General features: G+C 35.2%; 1 protein-coding gene across 11 annotated transcripts in view; it reads right to left on the bottom strand.

Moving 5' to 3' along the window:
• The window catches only part of CACNA2D1 (calcium voltage-gated channel auxiliary subunit alpha2delta 1), a 484358-nt gene that overhangs the window by 73636 nt on the left and 389406 nt on the right, over nucleotides 1-21316 (bottom strand). For all 11 annotated transcript variants that reach the window (XM_019660718.1, XM_019660719.1, XM_019660721.1 and 8 more), the window contains exons 11-12: nucleotides 14783-14941; nucleotides 9661-9765 (exon numbers count right to left, since the gene is read on the bottom strand). In XM_019660718.1, the coding sequence (XP_019516263.1) occupies nucleotides 9661-9765; nucleotides 14783-14941 (264 nt within the window). The remainder of the gene's footprint in view (nucleotides 1-9660; nucleotides 9766-14782; nucleotides 14942-21316) is intronic.

Genomic DNA, 21316 nt, shown 5'->3' with positions numbered 1-21316 from the left:
TTTTGGAGAAAAAAATTCCTTATGCCTCATAGTACATTTATAATCATACTAGATTCATGTAACAAATGTGTACTGGAAACTTTCTGTTCCAAGTGAAATGATCCTAGAAAATGTGCTAAATGTTCCTCAACTAATCTGTGTGACGTTTAGATAGGCTCATGTTTCAAAATGTTCACTTCTGTGAGGTCCATGTATGAGACTTATACAGTCATAGATGGCTGTGAAAAATAGTTTTCATAATGATGGAGTTGAGGTCTTTAACAGAAATAATATGGGAAGGTAGTGTTGAATAAACATTGGATTAGGTTAAAACAGTTCCAAGATTGCACTATTTTATCTACTGCATCAATTATAGTGCCTTACAAATAAATGGAAATAAACATTTGTTAAATGAAAAAAAAAAAAAAAGCCAACAGCCAAATGAGTGGTCTCAACTTTTAACAAGAGGGATCTAACATATATGTCCTGTCATATGACATGTAAATCAGGTTCATTATAATGCAGCAGAGTCAAAACTGGGCTGGTAGTTGATTTGCATTTTTGCAATTTGGACAGCTTCATTTTATCATGGTAAATTTTTAATCTTTTTTAAAAAAATGTTATTCAGACTTGCTCAATGGAGTTAAACTTGTGCAGGCAAAATAAACTATACTTAATATACATACCATTTATGTACTGCACTCTTCCTAGAGAATGGAAAACATTCTCATAATTCTTGACTCATGCTTAGGTTATGTAAGCATAGTCATAGAAACAATAGTAATTTGAGAGCATATTTAATAAAATTAAACTTAAAACATCTAAAAATCAGGACTTATTAGCCTCAAACTTACATATTTTGGCCTTCAGCTGCTTGAAAAACCAATTTTTCCCTGAACAGAACATGATAATTCCAATAACATAGTTATACATCAAGCCTGACCTACATGATCAGAGAAAACTTTTAATTAATAACAAATTTGGCTATTTAAAAGCATCACTGATTTGTTTCCTGTAATACACCAATGATTTATAGCTTTATACTACAGTTCTGGACTTCTGCTAATCTGTTTTTTATTTTGTTTTGTTTGTTGAAGACTAAAATACTTGTCGTCAATTAAGATTTTTCCAAAGCCACAGGGTCAACCTATTTTAGAAAGCCATAGGAATTTCTTGTTTCCCAGCAGAACACAGTTACTGGAAACTGTCACCTCAACAATTATCAGTTACCCAGAGTTCAAGTTTAATTTACAATAGGCAAATCTCCAAGGAATAATGGAAATGAGGCTAAGAAGAAAGAAAGCCAATAAAACTAAAATAAAAACTTCAGCTATCGAAACATGTTAGAAAAAATGATGTCAGAAATGGGTTTTATTAATTTACTATGTGTACTAAAACTTTTGGCATTAAGCCTATAAAAATATTAGATCAGACTGAATATTTTAGGAGAAAGTTCCACAGTGGTTTCCATAGCTCACAAATATATCAGAATCCAGAGCATCTAAATAAACCATATCTCTATTTTATAGCATTATGAAATAAATAAAAGTGTCCGAATTCACCTTTCACACTTAATGTATTTTAGGAAGCCCAATGATCTGAAAGTTACTCGCAGCCTGCAAAGTTTTGATGACTTAGTTTAATCCATCTTAGTCAGTTACGGCTGTGAGGACCAAGTCCCCTGTGGTCAAACCCTGTTGTCCGAACAGAAGGAAGGTTCCAGGGTGGGCAAATGATGACTGGGATAGCCACAGGGTTGTCCAGGAGAAGAGAGAGACAGATGACCAGACAGATGCACTACATATAAGCTTATGAAATTTGGACTATAGATCATTTAAGTTCTTGACTTTGTCAATTAGTAGCTGTAAGACTTTCAACAAGTTACTTAATCTCTCAAATTTTGGTTTTCTTATTTCCAAAATGGGATGAGGATGATGGTAATAAAAATAAGGTTATTATGTGATTAACCCAGTTGAAAATGAAATGATACATGTGAAGCTTTTATATTATATGGAAAATTATAAGCTCTATAACTATTAGCTATGGTAATGAAGATGATGATTATGACAATGACCATGATGACTACAAACTACCAGAATTCAACGAGGTAACATTTTCAATCAGTGAGACATCAGCCTTTCATACCTCTAAAATAACTAAAAATAATACCTTTCTAGAGGAACAAATTTGGCTCACACTATTACATTTAGCAGTAAGCTATAAAAAAGAGTATAACATTGTCTAAATGTCATTGTGACCATATGAGTGAGATATGTCTATATGGGATTTCCAAGGGTCTGACAGAAGCAAGAAATTAATCGATGTCACTGGATTTGTATAAGTAAACAACAGAAAACAACTTAAAAAAGGAAAACAATGCAATAGTCATCAAGATTGTACATACATGATCTTAAAAAACCAAGATGATTCTCACATCACACATATGAATGCAAAACATAGATACATGCCTTGGGATTATGTTGGTATTTTAAATGTGTTAACAAGAATTATGATGACTCCCCCTCACATTATCACATTATAAGAAAGTAATGTCGAGTTCCCCTTCCCTCTGACTACATTTATAGTCCTTGATAAAGGAGAAATAAATTATGCACACATTGACTTTCCAAGCAATTTGTAGCTGTGCAAAGACTATTGTTAGTGAGATATCAGAAAATAAATGATAGAGTGATTTATTTCATATGTTATTCTTGAGTAATGCCAAATGCTTCACTAATAGTGAGAAAACTCATAGAAAGTACGTGTTGGGTAAATGGAAAGGTGCCCTCAATACAATCATTTTTTTATATAAACTTAAGCCCTCCCTACTGATAAGATGATGTGTAAGGGTGGAACATCAATTTTACTCATTCCAATTATAAAAGAAATACTGTTTTCAATGATTTCCTATAAAAGAAGAACACAACTATTGAGTTTTTCCTAACATTTATGAATTTCTTACAGTTCAGCTAGGGCACATATTTATTGCATATTCGCTGATATGTTCAACATATGCATATACCAGGGGTGGCAAAATAATGTATACAAGTGGACTCTGGTCAACATTGCTCAAGCAGTAGTTCGCCGTAATCATAAGTGTCTAGATGCTGATGGCAACCACTGTGAGCATCTCTTGTAATTGCAGAAGTCAAACATGACTTGTATTCATCTTTTGTTATCGGTATATATTGAGTATTACAATTTTATATGCAGTTTTCCTTTCTTAAAATGTGTATACATTTTTTTGGTACCCTCTGTATATTTTGCAACTCTGGGTGCTGAACACACAATGTGATATATGGATGATGTATTTCAGAATTGTATTCTTGAAATCTATGTAACTCTACTTACCATTGTCACCCCAATAAACTTTAATGAAAAAACAAAAACAAAAACAAAAACTGTGCCAGCCTCTAAAGGTTCCATGGTCAGTTTACAAACTAAAACAACCCCTACCTTCATGGGGTTTATAATAGAGGAGAGTTTAAAATAAGTTTATTTTAAACTTATGAACAAGTACATAAGTAAAATTAAAAAAAATGGTAATCTGGAATAAATAAAACCAAGAGGCAAAAGGATGCTGGCATAGAGAATGATAAAATGGGTTTCTGAGAAAAGGGAACCATTCTAGAAAGATTGAGCAAGGAAGACACCTCTACAGAGATATATTGTGAGCAGAGCTCTTAATCTGAGAAGGAAGCCACAGAAAAAGGAGAACAGTGCTTTTTCTGGTATAATGTTTTAACACAAACTATGGGCAATCCCAACTATAGGTGGTACAATACTATCTAGAAATCACTTCAAGTGCATTTTCTGTACTCCAAGGTTTATGTCATATTATATACTTCACACTTAATACTTAACCTCATTTTGTTTCATTTTAGATATTAAAGATGATAAAATGCATAGAAGTAATATTATTCAATCCTGAAGAAAATGTATTTGATTTTTCTTAGTTTAGGAAACAGTCAACATTAATTTTATTCATAAAGAAACACATGTAAATAAACCTGTCAGAGAGGAGGAGACACAGACACACACACAGACACACACTCACACACACACTCACACATAAAACCTGCCTTTAAAATGGATAATCTCTCACTGACAGGACCAATGTACATTGTAATTATTGTTTTCAGCTATACAGTAACTCCAGCATAAATAATATATTTGATTTTTATGAACAAAGGTATAGTTCCTATTCAGAGCTGAAAATCTTTTAGAAGCCGTTGAAAGTTCCAAAATATCTGAAATAAAACTTTTTAGAAGCAGTGCTTTTGTTAAATAGTATTAAATAATTTTACAAGTATGAATGTCTTTCATTATCATGTTTGAACATTCCTTGCAAAGACTTCATTCTTGCCTGATGAAGAAGCCAGAGGGAGACAGTAGAGAAGGCAATGAATTATTTTCCATAAATAATTTTCTCTACCATCTGTTGAAAAATTAATGGACATCTTTCACTCTTCCTATATAAAACACATACACAGATTCAGCCATGCATGATTTGCTTCAGTTTTTTTGCAGGCTATAGATTATCTCTCTCTAAAAATAGAAAAGACTTTGCCAATCACTTTTTAAAGAATGTAAATAATGCATTTACTGTCAAGATGATTATAATTGTAGCTATGCATTCTTTGTTTTGAAAATTATTTCACATCTATCATATGCGTTAACCCGTTTATTCTCATTCAATTTACCACTTATTCTGAACTGTTCATTTTATCAATATTGAATGCCTTTCATTTATTGATTATTTCTGAGAATTAAGAATCAGAGAGCTATTTTCTAGCTGGCTAGACAATCTTAAGTGTGTATTGCTAACCAATCCCTTTGCTATTCTACAGAAAAGCAACTATCTTTAATTCTGGTAGGCCTGGGAATTATCTTTCAACTCTGTGTCTGGTTTTACTTTTCCTTATTCATTTGTTTGGACTCTATGATAGAGTTCATTTTACTTTTGGCACCATGTTTAAGGACGTCTCGTACACATGGGTGAGCCCTAAGGAATGGCATTGCTATAGGTAAAGATTAGAAACTGAATGCATTTTAACTTGAAACAGCTGTGTGAGGAGATTAACATGGATTCGGTTTTAAAGCTGTACCTATCTATAATCAGGTCGATTCATTCCCAAGAGTAATACATTTATTTCGCAAAAGAACTGAAACATTGTGTTCCAATTCTCAAACCTTTTGGCCTCATTAAATTGGGCTGTATATCTGCAGCCTCATTTATCAGTTCTCTGGATGTACCTCATCACACCTATCTGGGTGCTCTGACTGATTTCTGATGTCATCTGGGTGAAAAATGAGTGTAAATGAACCATTCAGCAGCCACATTAATGCCAAGCAAGGGGTTTGGGGGAAAAGTAGGATTCAAAGAGTAGCTTTCTGATTTTTTTTTTAAACTCATCAAACATTCTTATGACTTTGTAATTTTAATGTTTTTAAGCTATAAGTGAACTTCTTTTTTAAAAAGCATATTTTAAAATAAAGTTATAATCAAATATGGAATTTTAAAGAGTATTGAAAGCTCATGCCTATTTAAATATATCAAATTTCATTTTTACATATTAGTCATTTGAAAGACAATGTGGTTAGTAAATACTGAGTTGATAAATTTACTATGTAACACATATTAATGTTGCAGGTACAGAATTGGTCATACATATCCTTAGATGACAAAGAGAGACAATTATTTTCCATATCAGTGTCTGTGGGCTGTCAGTGCTTCAGATAGTGTGGGTGCCTGGGTGGGAGGTTGGGAAGTTTGAATGAGAAAGGGAAGTTGGAAAGCATTCCTCAATTCATCCACAACATTTAAAGCTATATCTGAAGGTGCTGAAAAAAAATCTTTCTTATGCATACATAAACAATTTTAGTATGTGCACATATACACACTATATGCACACATATGTCCTTGACATAAACAATTAACTATGTAAATGTTGTCTGGACAAAATACAAATACACCCAGAGGTATAACTGAATTAAAAGTGGTTGTCTGCCATCATCTATTATAGTTTCACTGTCAGTGGATACAGAACATGAAAATATCAAGAGATGAATATTTGTTTGTTTAACAAAGTTTTCCCATGTTAGAAAATCAGTGAAGCTATTGAACTTGAAAGACGAGGGTATTTTAAATGTGAGACAACACTGTTTCCAGAAATATAATTCTTAGTTGTCCAGACACACATACTTATTTCAGAAATCTATGATCTGTACCTCTCTCAATCCCTCTTCCTTTAAATATCTCCATCTATTATTCTTTCTATGTTTTGTATCAATAAGCTTTCCCTGTCAGTGTTTCTTTTCACTAACCTATAATATATAATTAATTAGCTCTCCCATCTTAAAAAAATGTATATACACACATACATGTGTGTGCAGACAACTTGACTCTGAGTTGTCTATCTTATTTTTTTCACAATGTTTCTCTGCAAAGTTTCAACGATTTTAGAAAAAGTAGTTTATATTCAGATTTCTACTTCCTCAACTCTCATTTACTTCTCAAACACCTGTTGGCTTTTACTCATACCACTTTATATAAGAAAGCTCATGCCACAGTCACAAGGAATCCCTTGTTCCTGGGGATACTATGAACAGAGGGGATGTTCATTTTAAATAGATATAAATATGGCGGGCTTTATCTGAGTATGTAAGGATGTGTGTATGTTTGTGTATCACAGAACTTTGCTGTAGACACTTAAATTAGAATTATAGAAATATAGTATCTATTTACAAAAACATCTTAATTTTTATGTTAGATAAAAATAACTTTTATTTCAAAATCATGGAAACTAAGCACTAACTGATTAATTTTCAAAGCTGCTTTGGCATTAACACAGGGTGTGTGCCCTCAAAACACAGCAGTCAATAAATTAATAATAAAAAAAGGATTGTTGACTATGAATAAATTCATTAGTTTTACAAAAGTAAATGTGATAGGAATCATTTAATATGCGGCTTAATGCGTCACAAATGCCTTTGTTTAAAAAGTTGAGTTCCCATAAAAGGTGAAGGGGATGAGAAGCAGTGTTTCAAGATAATAATATTTGGATTGGACATTTTAGGACAAATACATAGAAAAATAGCTTTAAACTAGCAAATTCTTCATTTAGTCAATAAATGGAAAAATTTGTGAAAATAGAAGGTTGAATGCAATTGTTTTCTTAGGAATAAAACCTTTGTATTAAAAAAAAAAAGAGGACTAAAGCAAAACTTATGATATGTCACCAAGACAAGTTATTGTGTTAATCCTGGATGTAGAGTTTTGGAAGAGCAGAAAAAAATTTACAAGTTTAGATGAAAATTACTTATTCTCTTTTTATATGTTTATATTATTTTTTTTAAAGTTGTGTGCTCCTTAAAATTAAGATACACTTAGGCACAAATTCTGATATAGGGTGTAAAATCCATTGTCATACTTTTATACATTTAAGAAACTTCTTTTATGAAAAAAAAAATCTAGAGGTGAATAAAATTTCTGGTGGTTGGTTTGCATGATTAATAACGGATAAGATAATTTATCTAAACTTACATCCATTATGAAACAATACAAGTAACAGGGTTTGCACTTGCTTCTATCATAAAACAATAAGATGTACTTAAAATTATGACTAAGTATAAGATACTAAAGTCTCTGTGAAATTATAAGAGTAAGATTAATTAGTAGAATTTTGAGATACAGCTGAATTTTAGGTTAAATTTATTATGTTTTATTTGAATTCTTTAAAACACGGTAATATTATTTAAAATAAATAAGCTGAATATTTCTTGCCCCATGTTATGTTTTATAATTATGAATTTGTCCTGCAATAGAAACCATACTTCCAACTTTGTTAGTCTCCACTTATTGTTATGTATTAAGAACTATTTCAGAATCGGTGCTCTCTGGGGGATAACTGGAGTTCAATGTTATACAAGACGCAGGCCCAGTTTTGCAGGACCTTGTAATCCAGAGAGCAGACAAAGGAGAGATCCCGTGGGTGGAGTACAGTGTGGGGGGGCACATAGGTTTCCACATAGTGTGCTGTGGCATCAGGGCACAAGTTCTAAACAAGCCTGAAAGGGGAGGGGAGTGTCAGGGACATCCTCCAGGTGGTGGTATTGCCCAGAATTTGGAACAATGATTAGAAGTTACTAAATAAGGTAAGTAATATCCATTATATCTTAGGTTAATGCATCTGCATCTTCCCATTACTTTTAATTTTGATCATTTTTTTGGAAAGAAATATTCATAAAATCAAGTAATCATTTCAAAGTACTCATAGTCAACAGTTCAGCCCATTTACCAACTTTTTCAAAAGGAATGGCTTCTCTATACTATTAAAATAACCAGTTGTTTAGAAAAAAACCCTACATTAAACTCACGTTATATGACATAAGTATAGCATATGCAGTATTCAAAGAGTTGAGTATTAAAAAGATCTGTGATTAATTTGAAGTTTATGTGTATATATGTTTTCAATTCTTTGATCATATTTAGATCATATATAGGCTAAAAAGCACCTAAGAATGTTTCAAAGTGTTCCAAAAATTTTTCATCAATACTGTACCCCATTATTCACAATATTTCGCCTGCAAATCTAAAGATATTAATTAGTATATGAGGGGTGACAAAAAATACAGTGGGGCTGGACGAATGGCATGTTGGTTAAGAGCTGGCTTGGGACACCAGAGGGCCCCCGGTTCGGATCCCACATATGAGGGCCAGTGACACTGCCCTCCACAGCTAAGATGCTGAACAACAGCTCAACCTGGAGCTGGGCTGCTGTGAGTTGCCAGCGACGGTGTAGGCTGCAGTGAAGCTGCAGTGGGCTGCCATAAAGCTCCCGTGAGTGGTTGGCAGCCAGCGTGAGCTGCCAAGATCCGCCATGAGCGGCCGTCCAGTGGCCAGTGACTGATCTGCCTCACCCGGGAAGAGTGCAGTGATAATACCAACATGAGCCAGTGAAGCGACATCCTCCACAACTAGACTGAAGAACAAAAAGACAGCAACTTGTCTGTTCCCCTTCCCCCAATTTCCTAATAAAATCTTAAAAAACAAAAAAGTCATTGAAACAAATATATTCCATCCTTAAGACAGTCATCTTCACATTCTTTGCTTATTGAACTAGTACACCTATTAAAGATTTGTCTAAAATCGTTTCTTAAAGTAAAAGGTTTTCAAATGAGGATGCAGTTTTTGCTGTTGTGAATTGCTTTGATTTGTAAATCTGCAAAATAATGATTGTGGAGACAATCTTTTGTCTATAGAAAATTTTAGTATCATTATACTAATTTTTAATAATTAAATTATATCATGCATTTATCCTAGAAAAGCTTAAATTGTACCTAGTTTTCCATTCTTTTCTGGTTTCTCTCTTTCTATAACATTTTCTTACGTAAAATTTCTGTAGAAGGATCAAATAGGATTCTATAGGTCAAAATTATTTTACTGCAAAAATTATGTTATCAAATTAGTCATAAGGTACTTCTGAATCTCATAAAAATTTTATATTTAATGATTATCTAATTCAGACCATGGTTTATAATCCATGATAAGTATGACTTGATAGTCAGCACGTTGGTGTTTTTAGCCGGGAATTCCTCCTTTTACTCCTCCCTCACTAACTCTTCTTAAATACCACCTAAATTAATATTAAAATTAAGATACTATGAAATTGCACTCACTTTTTTGTCTTTATTGTATTTGGTAAATATCTCCTGGGCTCTCTCTTCTCCCCCATCCGTGAACAACATGATAATCTTATTGCAGTTGGCTCTGGAAACATTATACTGTTAAGAAAAAAGCATATTACTCATAATAAAAGGTAGGAAATATACAGCATATGAAACAGCATGACCAGGTTGTGAATAATGAGCAAAATATCTGCTCAACAAGTATATTCTAACACTAGCTCCTGGCTCAGGCCAGGCCCACCCCTAACAGGGCCTCCCCTTCACGCCCCGCCCCTCCGCAGACCTCCATAGGTTTTACCTCCTTCTGGTCTTTGATCCAATGTTACCTTATCAGTGAAATGTACCTGAAAACTACATCTTCAATTGTAATCTCCCTCCCAGGCTGCATTTTTCTTCATAGCATTTTATACTCTTTTATATATACAGTACCTATTTTATTTGTTTGCTTATTGTTGGCTTCCCATGATTGAGTGTAAGTCCTACAGGAACTTACACGTGAAGTTTAGCCTTTTTTTGTGTTGTTCAGTGTTGTTTCCTTGCCTGGATAAGTGTTTAGTACATAATAATCAGTCAGTGGTTGATTAATAAATGTATTTTAATTAAGTTATTATGTCAATTTCATGTCCCTATCATTTATACCAGAAACAAGTAATGTTAATTTAAAAATGTGCATAACCTTTCACATGCATTTTCAATCCATTTACAAACATCTTCCCTCTCTTCCCTCTATATTCATCATATTTTATTCACTTTACATTTCCAGAATTATAAACTCCCACTCGATCCCTAACACCCAATGCTCTTTCACATCTTTGTAAATGTCCATACCTAGTCCCAGAATATCCTCCTATCCTCTCTCAACCCACGACCCATATTCTAATCCTGAAAGACTGAATTCTAATAGTAAAATCCTCTCTTAAACTTTCTTTAAGGTCCCAAAGGAGTACAGTGGATTAGCACTAAAGGGCAACTAAAATGAACAATTAATTTAGAAGTCTGGACTTCTTTGCGATCTAAAATTATATCTCAGCCTTTCTACCTTTGTTAAATGTGTTTGAGAAAGTGCTGAAATTAAAAGAGTACACTAATTTATGAATGCTGAGCTTCTTTCAAAATGTTAGCCCTCTAGCCCCATGCTGTTCAGTGGAGATATAACGTAAACCTAATTTGTAATTTTTACTTTCCAATAGCCACCTTAAAGAAAGAGGAAATATCTGAAATTCATTCTAATGATATATTTCATTTAACTCAGTCATCCACAATATTATCAATTCAATATGAAATCAATATAAAATTTATTGAGATAATATAGACTGTTTTCTTTAATAATAAGTCTTCAAATTTCAGTGTGTATTTTATACTTACACATATACATTTATACACATTTTGATTCAGACCAGGCACATTTCAGGTGCTCAACAGCACTGGACACCACAACCTTGGCCTTTAAATTACTAATGTTTTTAAAAAATCATTAATTCTCCTGTAGTGTTTAAGCTTATGAAGGTCCATGCTCTACCCCATTTCCTGTTGAAGTTAATAATGACAACACTTCCATCTACTGATAAAAAAATCCTATACATAATAGTCTCACCCCATTGGCTAGGCCATTACAACATTGGTAGTTAAAGCTTTTATCCAAGTATTGTGAAAACACAAAGATTGACTACTATAATTTGCCCCATTCAAATATGGTTCTTATCTTTGAAGATAATAATCTGAAAATTTGACTATATAAAAAGTTATATATTTTATCATCAAAGTATTTTTTTCATGGTTAAATATTTTTATACTTATACTTTATTTTGGTTTAGGACAAGATATTTTTGTGAAAGGTGTTGAAATCCCTTAACTAAAATTACTTTTTCTGATAATTTGTCTTTCTTATCTGCATATTTAAAAATGGGCAAAATAATATGTATATAAAGGACTATTCATTAAAAGTGATAAAGTAAGTAAAGTTTTTATAACCAGAATTGATTTCACTTTTGGAAGTGATGGAGGTATTATTTTTACTGAATATAAATATCAATAGAAATTAGCACACTGGGTCTTGCTGATCATTTGTATAAATAAAATAATAATAACCTTTCCAAGGAGAGAGAGAGAGATATTAGGACACACGTAAAAAGGGAAATACAGAAATGTTTCATTTTCAGCATGATTTTTCTTAGGGGTAGCCTTCTCAGGGCTTGTGATAGAGCTAAGTACATCATAGCAACTTCTCAGAGGATTTGCAATTATCTACAGAATCACACAATCACAACAATTATTCCTTAATGGCTTATAAAAAATTAAGTAAAGGAAAGAACTTTATTATTTCAATAAAATTGCAATGAGTAGAGATGGTAATTTACGTTAATGTTATTTCATAACCTGCTTTGTTGTATCCCTGTGTGGCCAGCACACAGTGCAGCATCCTACATATCTGCACTCGATGAAAATTTTCTGTTTGAAAAAAATGCATCTCATTATATCTAGAAATACTTTATGAAATGCTACCTAAAGACTAAGTCAAATCTTAAGGTTTACTATGGGATAAATGATATGTCTAATTCTATTTGATACTCTCTTTGGTAATCTTAAAGGTAAACTTTGCAAGGACATACACACAGCAGGCATGATAATAAGACTAGAAGTGTTAGAAAGAGATAACAAAATACGCTTTGACTTTGAATAAGGCAGTCCATAACATTTGCGAAAGTTCTTTTAAAATGGAGAAGTGCAATACATAAGGGATGTGTGGAAAGCAGAACATTTGGGATTTATTCCAGGAATAACTGAGACATATTAAAAATCATTCACAATGGTGGTAAAGGCAGTACTAGAGGCCAATAGGAGGAAAATTATATTTTATCAGAAACTAGTAATGAATCTGGGAGTTAATGTGGCCTCTCTAATGAGACTGCCTCTACAATAGTTCATTTGGCTTGAGACCCCAAATCATTTCACAATTGAAACCTGAATAGGAGGGAATCAAGTGAGGTAAATTAACAATACTAAGAAGAATAATTGAAATGGCAAGATTTAGAAAAGTTGGTTATTGATCCAAGAGAAAAATAATTTTTATTTAAAAAAATTGTATTCCTTTACTACAGAAAGAATATATCTCAATCTAATGGTCAACTACATTTGACTTTCAAAGTTTTAATTGTTCATTTTTTTTATTATGAACATGCAACACTTAACAAACATTCACTTTACCAAAGGTAACTGCCCTTGAAAACTGCAGCGATGAACTCCTTTGCTTTATGGTTCCCTTACTTGCTTATCTAATTGTATCTACTAAACATCAGCACATCAAACTCAACATGACCGCACCTGAGCTCTTTGTACCCTTCCATTCTGTCTATCTAGATTTCTGTGCCCTCATCCACTTGGTATTCCAGTTCAGAGAGCTTACAGTCACCCAAGTCCCCTCCCCGTCCCGGCAACCTCTTCCCCTATCCAGTTCCCCGTCACTCCTTAACATCTCTTCACTCCTATTCTCACACCAGGATTTTGACGATAGCTTCCTAACTTAGAGCGCTAGTTAGACCATGTCATTTTCAGACCATAATATTTTGGTTTGCTGCTAAAGACTTCAGTACCTGACATCTCACGGCCTTTCTGTTTCCATCGCTGCTCCTGCATGGCTATGACTCAGCCGTGCCAACTGCCTGCAATGCCTGCAGTGGGCCATGTTGTCCGGCATACACGCTTGTACTTCTATGCCTTCCTCCATGCAGTTCTTCTTATCTGAAATGATTTCCCCTCTCTCACCTACCTACCTATGTTCTACTCATTCCTCAAAATCCTGTTTCCAAGGAAATGCCACACTTCCCTGACCTCTGTCGGGTAAGTTAAGTCCCTCCTCCATGCTGCTCCAGCAAACACACTCCGAATGCCCTGAAATGGCACTTCCACATTGTACTAGGAATAATCATTTAATGTATCATGCTGGGCCTTCTTGAGAGCAAAGGGCCGTGTTTACCTCTATGATTCTAGCTCTAGCACGGTGACAGGAAACTGTCAGGCGCTCAATCAATATTGGCTGAATGAACAAATGAAGGGATCAACTAATCAGACATCTTGAAAAGTGTTTAGAAGACTCAGTTAGTGGACAACAAAGTCAGATTTGCAGAAAAGACCACGTGTAAGGGCCTTCTCAGTGATTCAGCAAATATGATAGGAATTATGAGCGGACTCTGTACCAGCCACGTGCTAGTCATTAATTACGGTAATAATGATCACAACTCTTAACACCAGCCCAACTTCCAGACACGAGGTTTGCTGTGTGCCAGCTTCTGTCCACAACCCTCTGATGTACATGCTATGGCGACTCCCACTGTGTAAGTGAGGAGACCAAGGTACAAAGAGGTTAGTTAGGTCTACACTCTCAACCATACTGATCATATTATCTCTCCTCTTGAGAGATACAAAAGTGAATGATGGCTCCTGCTTTCAAATAATTCAAAATGAGATAGATGAAACAGCCATTTGAAAATACAGTCCACACTGAGATGCCTGCTGTAACATGGGCAAGCAGTCGGCATGCCAGAGTCGGACAGTCTAGCTGTAGACATGCACAGGTGACCTCGTTCAGGGCAGTCTTCCCAGAGGAAGCAATTCCTGCTCTGGGACTTCCTGTTCACCTTAATATCTACCATGTGGACGTTTCTATACATTTAGAAACAACTTAAAGACCCAAATCAGATGTTTAAAACTAAAATATTTCCAGCAACCATTCGATGACTAAAAGCACAAGTTTCTAGATAAATACTGTAGCAATTGAGATAAGAAAAAATAAATGATACTCTAAATAAGCCCACCAAGTTTTAAGTGCTTATGCAAAATGAAATCATTACCTTACAAATGTGATTTTTAAACATCATTTGAATGATGGAAGAAAAGATCTAAAAGGAAAAGAAAATCTACATTTTGTATGCTTTTGAATTTTGGATTTAGAAATAAAAGTAGTTCGAAGATTCCTACTGTCTGGACACATCTGCTTTCTGAATAAATGAAAACAGCACTGTTCTCTAACCCCAGTTAGCAGTAACTATCAGGAGGATGAAATTCAGCTACTACAATTAAGTAATAACAGAGAAAAGGGAATGGTATTGATACTTACATTAAGCAGCTGTTCAAAAGCAAAACTAAAGCCCTTCTTGTAATCTGTGATTCCTTTCGCAGTAATATTATTTACTGCATCTTTCAGTACTTTCTTATTTCTTACATTTGCTTGCACAAGGTGCTGAAAACAGCTTACATCCTGGGCATTGCTGTTAAACTGCAAAAGATAACAAAAGTGAATATATAAATGAACATGAAAATCAACCAAGTAATTTTTGTTGAATTTGTTGTTTGTACTTCTCAATCCTGTTGCATTGCTTTATTTTTCAAAACAAAAAAGATGAATGGATAATGGATTGGTAACAAAAGTTCACTAAGGATCAAATAGCAATTTTCACCTAAGCCCCCACCTCATACTGTAACCCTGAGCTGGTCAATTACCTCCTGAAGTCTGGTTTCCCTGATTATAAATTTGGGATTTGAGGTATGTGAGGGCCCTGCCAGCTCTCAATGTTTACGAGCATTTAGACAACCAAAGCCCAACACATAATGAAATATATTCAGAATCCAGAAATGATGACGCCTGTGCAGGAGACAGGGAAAAACTGAACCTTTACTTGTCTTTAATAAGGAAAAGCTAGATGAGTAAATAGTTGACTGAATTCAAGGAAAGAGGTTTAATACTTTTGAAATTTGAGAGTACAGTCTTCCTTTGGGGGTTCATACAGGAAAGCGATCTGAAATTATCAGGAACAACAGGTGGGCTCTTAGAACTCTCACTCCACAGGTCACGTACAGACTGCAGTGGAGTCAGGGGGACAAGATACAGGGCAAGACATCACTGCAGTCACTGCTGTGAGTGGTGAGGCCTGAGCGACAGAGAGGCTGCTGGGGAGACAGCATAACCTCCAATGGCACCGGCCCCAAATTGAGAATTTAAGAATGATCGCCAAAGTAACTTCACCAACCCTATAAAAAGTACTCATATAGTTCACTGGATATTTCCAAAAAGATACGAACAACGGGAATACTACAATAAGACCCAGAATAGTAAGATGAGTGGGATCACCCAATCATTGAGCAACTCTGCTATTTGTAGAATTCCCTCAGGCTCCTGGGGCCTAGATTGCCACATCAACAAAATGAGAATAATCATAAAAATATACTTGTCAGAGGGGAGGGGGCTAGGTAGACAAAATGTTGAAGCTATCCTCAGATCAAAAACATATAATTAAATGATTTCAACAGAAGATCACAAGCCGAAATATAAATTTTATGTGATCACATAGTCTTATAAATATAATGCATCATCCTTTTTTCTCTGAAGATCACTGAAGCCTAATTATAAGGTGCACTGCACTTTTCACCAATCCATTAAGCAAATATTTACTAGCAGCCTGTTATATGTCTAGAGTTATGGCAGGTGATAGTTTTGTGCCTTCAGACATTAAGTAAACTGGGCATGCTACATACATGTATATTTGTATGTATGTAAACACTTACATGGTGTTTACAATGTGCTGCATTTACTATGTACTCCACAAATATTAATCATTCCTCTTGGCAAATGCCCTGCCAGATTACTGTTATTATTATTCATGAAGAAGCTTAAGCAAAGAGAGGTTAAATAATTTGTCCCTAGTAACACAGCAAATAAGTGATGGAGAATCAGCACTGGGGCAGAAGAGTTTGGGATTGTAACTATTCTCACACGGCCTCTCACCAAATTACAATAAATTATGATTACTTCTGGAAAGCAAGATAATATCATGTCCTAGAAGACAATATCAGGGGAAGGGGTTCTAATTTGGACTGTGAGCAGTTAGGGGAAATTCCATGAAAAAAAAAAAGGGGCATTTCCTGTGATTCCAGAGAAATGTTTCATATGAAGACTATGGAGGAAGAACATTCCAGGCAAATAGAACAACATATAAAAAGGCTCTGAGGTGGGGGGAGACCAGGGGAGCCTTTTAGGAAAGCATGAAGTAGATTTTAGCTTAGTCACGTATGAAGACAGATGGCATACCATGAGCTCAGGGAGGTAGGCAGGGGCTACGTCATGCAGGCTCTAATGGAAATGGGATGAATTGGGATTTTATTTTCTGTCAAATGGAAAGTCAGAGAAACATTTTAAGCCCAATGAAAAATAACATAATCTGGAATTTTAAGAGATCATCTTAGCTACTATTTGGGAAACGGATTTAAGGTGAGCACAATTTAAAGGAGGGGGGATAGTTAGGAGGCTGTGGCAGTAACCTACTGAACATACACAGTAGCTTTGTTATTTGTGGAGACAGTCAGGAAAGCAGGGATTCCAATCTATTTTGGAGGAGGAATTGATAGGAAATGGTGGTGGACTGGGTATGCGGTTGAGTAAGCGAGTGGTATCTTGATTGACTGCCAGGTTCTGACAGGGGCCTCTGGATGGCCGGAGGCCTGATGAGTGATGGGCTCAGGAATACTTACAGGATAGCGAAGAGCAGCCGGGAGTTCAAGGGAGGGTGAGTTTTCAAGGTAAGTGAGAAATGCAAATGGAGATGTCAAGCTATGATAACATTTAAAGCATGAAGACCAAAAGAAGTCTCAGTTAAAGATTAAAAAAAAACCCAAAAACTTCACCGTAGCTATTTGGTTTAAAACCATGTGATAAAGTGAAGTAGAGGAGGAATCCTTGAGAAAACTGAGTAATGAGTTAAGTTCCTTCCATGGAGGCAAGGAAGAAAGAAGGTAATTGGACTGACTTGGATGATGAGAGAGAAAAAAAGTCTCAAGAAGACACTGCGGTTCAGAGACAGAGAAGATGAGGACTGACCGAATGCAGCCACCGCGACATAGTAGTCTCTGTGGGGCAGAACCCAGGGGAACGCACAGAAGAACAAGGGGAAGTGTGCGCATGTGCTGAGGCTCCTCTTCAAAGCACACAGGGGAAGCAGTGAAGAAAACGAGGGGGCGGGGTTAGGGCGAACCTGGGGTCAAGGAAAGGCTTCTTTAAAATGAATGGTCACTATAGCAAGAGGGGACTGATAGTAAGGAGTGAAGAAAGAAAATGATGCTGGAAATAGAAAAGGGATGAAAAATAAAGTTCTTGTGAAGGTGGGGAAGAAAGGGTGTACACAGTGGCACGCATAAGAGCGACCCTTTAAGGAAACACACACTGACTTCACTGTTCTAGGAAGGAAGAGGGGAGCTGAGTACCAATACTAGGGGTATGTGGATTTGGTGTTGAAAAGATGATAGTTACTACCTGGGGCTTTTTTCTCCAGTGAACAATGAAGCAAGGTCATCAGGATCAAGTAAGGGAGCAGATGGCAGATGTGGAGGAGCGGATATGAATAGGAAGTAAAATGTCCTGTACAGATAAATAATTTGAGCTCTTTCTTACTTTGACATTGAACACTATTTTTGGGTACATCCTATACAGAGGGTGCCAAAAAATATATATACACAATTTAAGAAAGGAAAACTGTATTAAAATTGTAATACTCAATATACCAATAACAAAAGATGAATACAAATCACGTTTGACTTCTGCAATTACAAGAGGTGCTCAAAGTGGTTACCAGCAGTGTCCAGACACTTCTGATTACCGCAAACTACTGCTTGAGCAACGGTGACCGAAGTGTCCACTTGTATACGTTTTTTGGCACCCCCGGTATATGAGAACAAAACTCTGACATGTTTGTTTACTGTTTTTTATAAATTTGAATGTTAAAAACTTAGTGTCTTCAGATCCAAATCTAATTCCCACTGCCTCTTTCATCACTATCCCATTCTTTGATAATGTGACACAACCTTAATCTACACATTCCATTTTGAAAATAAAAGAATGTGAGAATTCCTGTTAGAAAAAAAAAAGTAGTTTGCCAATATATAAATAGTAAAATGTCTAATGTTAGAGAATTATTAGGTAGGGTTATAGGAAATGTTAATTGATTTAGTTAAATCATGAATCATGATAAAATTACACGTTATGCAGAAAAGGAGCACTGAATACAATGCATTGCCCTGAGTCTTCCAATTGGCATTGACCTGCTTTTAACACAGAAAAGTGAAACATCTCATTAAGTGACTTTAACACAAACTGATTAAATGTTAATTCAATTCATTAAATACAAATCCAGTGGTGAATAATAGAAATATTATAATTATATTCATATTAAACTCATAAATAATGCAGAGAAAAGAATAACTTATGAAGTATGAATCCCTATAGCAAATCATATTCTCCTAAGGGGAAGGATGGGGAATTTTAAGAGTTCTAAATTAGGTAAGTATATATTTCATGGACACCTTATACTCATCTGCTTTTAGAACCTGTGCATGAAAAAAGAACAGGTTTATTTTCATGAACTGAAATTGCAGCTTTTGGGAACATGTGCCTAGATTGTAATTTATAAACCACATATTTAATATATAAACCACACATATATTAAAAACCTTGGGGCAAAAGTTTAATAACATAGCATTATAAAACTTTGAAACAGTATATGGTGAGTGAAAACAGATTTAAGGAGCCTTGCTTTTTGTCATCTAATATGTTTTTAACGAACCCTACAGAGTCAGAAATTCAAACTAACTTCACATAGATTCCTTTCCTGATCCCCCAAAATTCAACCAAGTAGGTCCTTTATTGGAATTGCTGAGAAAAATTGTCTGAGACAGGAACGTGTAACGTGAGCATCTGGGTAGAAATCATGAGGGACTTTGCGTGTCTACTCCAGCCTTTGAACATCCTTTCACTTCCCCTTCCACATATCCTGGTCCTTCAACTCACAACACTTTTTGTCTCTTCTGCACTTGGTTGTTCCACTTATCTCATATTCTTTCCTAATGAAAGGCTTTCATGATCTTCCCTGACTAGGTCAAATCACCCCATTATCAGCTCTCCTAGGCTTAAATATATCTCTTTTTCATAGAACACATCACAGTTATAATTTCATACTTCTTTGAATGATATCTTGATTGACTCTTGATAGAAGCACACATGGTAAAAGAAAATGGCCACCGATCACTGCATCCTCAGTACTTGATGTATAATAGTATTTATGCTATAAATACTAACTGAATAAATGTAAAGAGTTTAAGAAAATTAGAAGATGCTGCAAAATATTGATCAATAATCAAACTATAGACTTATTAGTGTATTCATTGCATTTTAGCTCTACAATATGTTGTTAAACTTATGCATTCAAAAATATAGTCTGTCCAAATAGACACCATTAAAATAGTCAAATGAAAATTTATGTAGAACATCTAGCATCAAGTCTGGCACATAAGAGATGTTAAATCAACTGGGACTCTATCATTTTAAAAATTATTTTAGTCTGGCTGGCCTAGTGGCTTACTGGCACGAGCTCTGAGCAACAGGGTCGCTGGTTCAATTCCCACGTGGGCCAGTGAGCTGTGCCAGAGCTGAGCTGCTGCTGAGCTGCCAACAGGTGGCAGGATGGCTCAGCTAGTGAGAGCATGTGCTCCTAACAACAAGGTTGCCAGGTTGACTCCCACATGGGATGGCGGGCTATACCCACCTGCAACTAGGATTGAACTCGGCACCTTGAGCTGAGCGGCGTGAGCCGCCGACGGGCGGCCGGATGGCAACTGGACTTGGAGCTGAGCTAGCTGCGCCCTCCACAACTAAGACTGAAGGACAACAACTTGGCTATTCCCCTTCCCCATTTTCCCAATAAAATCTTTAAAAAAAAAATATTTTAGTCAAGACAGTAGCATACTCAATACAGAAGTCAGAATTGATTCCTAGATTCATGAGAAAGACTCAAATAAACAATTCAGATAAATAAATATCAGCTTTAGTGAGCTTTAAATAACGTTTGCTAACCGGATGATATAAACACCTCTCAAACACGAGTTTAATGTTTAGAACAGTCTCTAAGATAACCATGAACAGTAAATTTCAATGCTTCCAGAAAACATTCCTATTAAACATCAGTCAAGTACACACATCAAATTAATAGATACTTTAGGGCCCAAACAAATTTTTAATTTTTCAAATGAAGTAATGTAAACTCTTGGTTTTATACAAGCAATATCTATTTTTGTTCTGGTGTCCTCTGCTGAAATTATTCCACGAAACACTCCTGAGAGTGGGGGCTCTGTTGCTTATTGGATTAACCTGGGATACAAACGATGAAATATTGGCATTGCTTTCATATGCACCATAAGTCAAAGAAAGCATCATCGAGTCCCTGGAAAGCAACCTGGTCTAGCAATGGCACCGGTAATACACCTTCATGGGGCACCAAGTCTCCCTTTGAAAAGGTTGGTGGGCTCAAGTAGTTTTACCCTAAAATGTTATGAATTTAAAAAAAAAATCCTGAAGGTAATATTCTTCCACTTGGAACTGCAGAGAAAGAGAAGTGGCTATTTAATACAGAGGGCGCCAAAAAAATGTATACACATTTTAAGAAAGGAAAAAACTGTATTAAAATTGTAATACACTGAATGACGCTAGCATTCATTTCCTTAACTCCATCTTTTGAACAAAAGTCATACTACACCTTGCTAACATAATTCAATTCAACTTTGAAAAGTAATACATAAATAGCATCTCTTAAAATGTGTGCATTTTTTTTTG

This window comes from Hipposideros armiger, unplaced genomic scaffold (genome assembly GCF_001890085.2).
Source record: "Hipposideros armiger isolate ML-2016 unplaced genomic scaffold, ASM189008v1 scaffold_326, whole genome shotgun sequence".
Lineage (NCBI taxonomy): Eukaryota > Metazoa > Chordata > Mammalia > Chiroptera > Hipposideridae > Hipposideros > Hipposideros armiger.
This window is presented reverse-complemented; position numbering and strand designations above follow the sequence as displayed.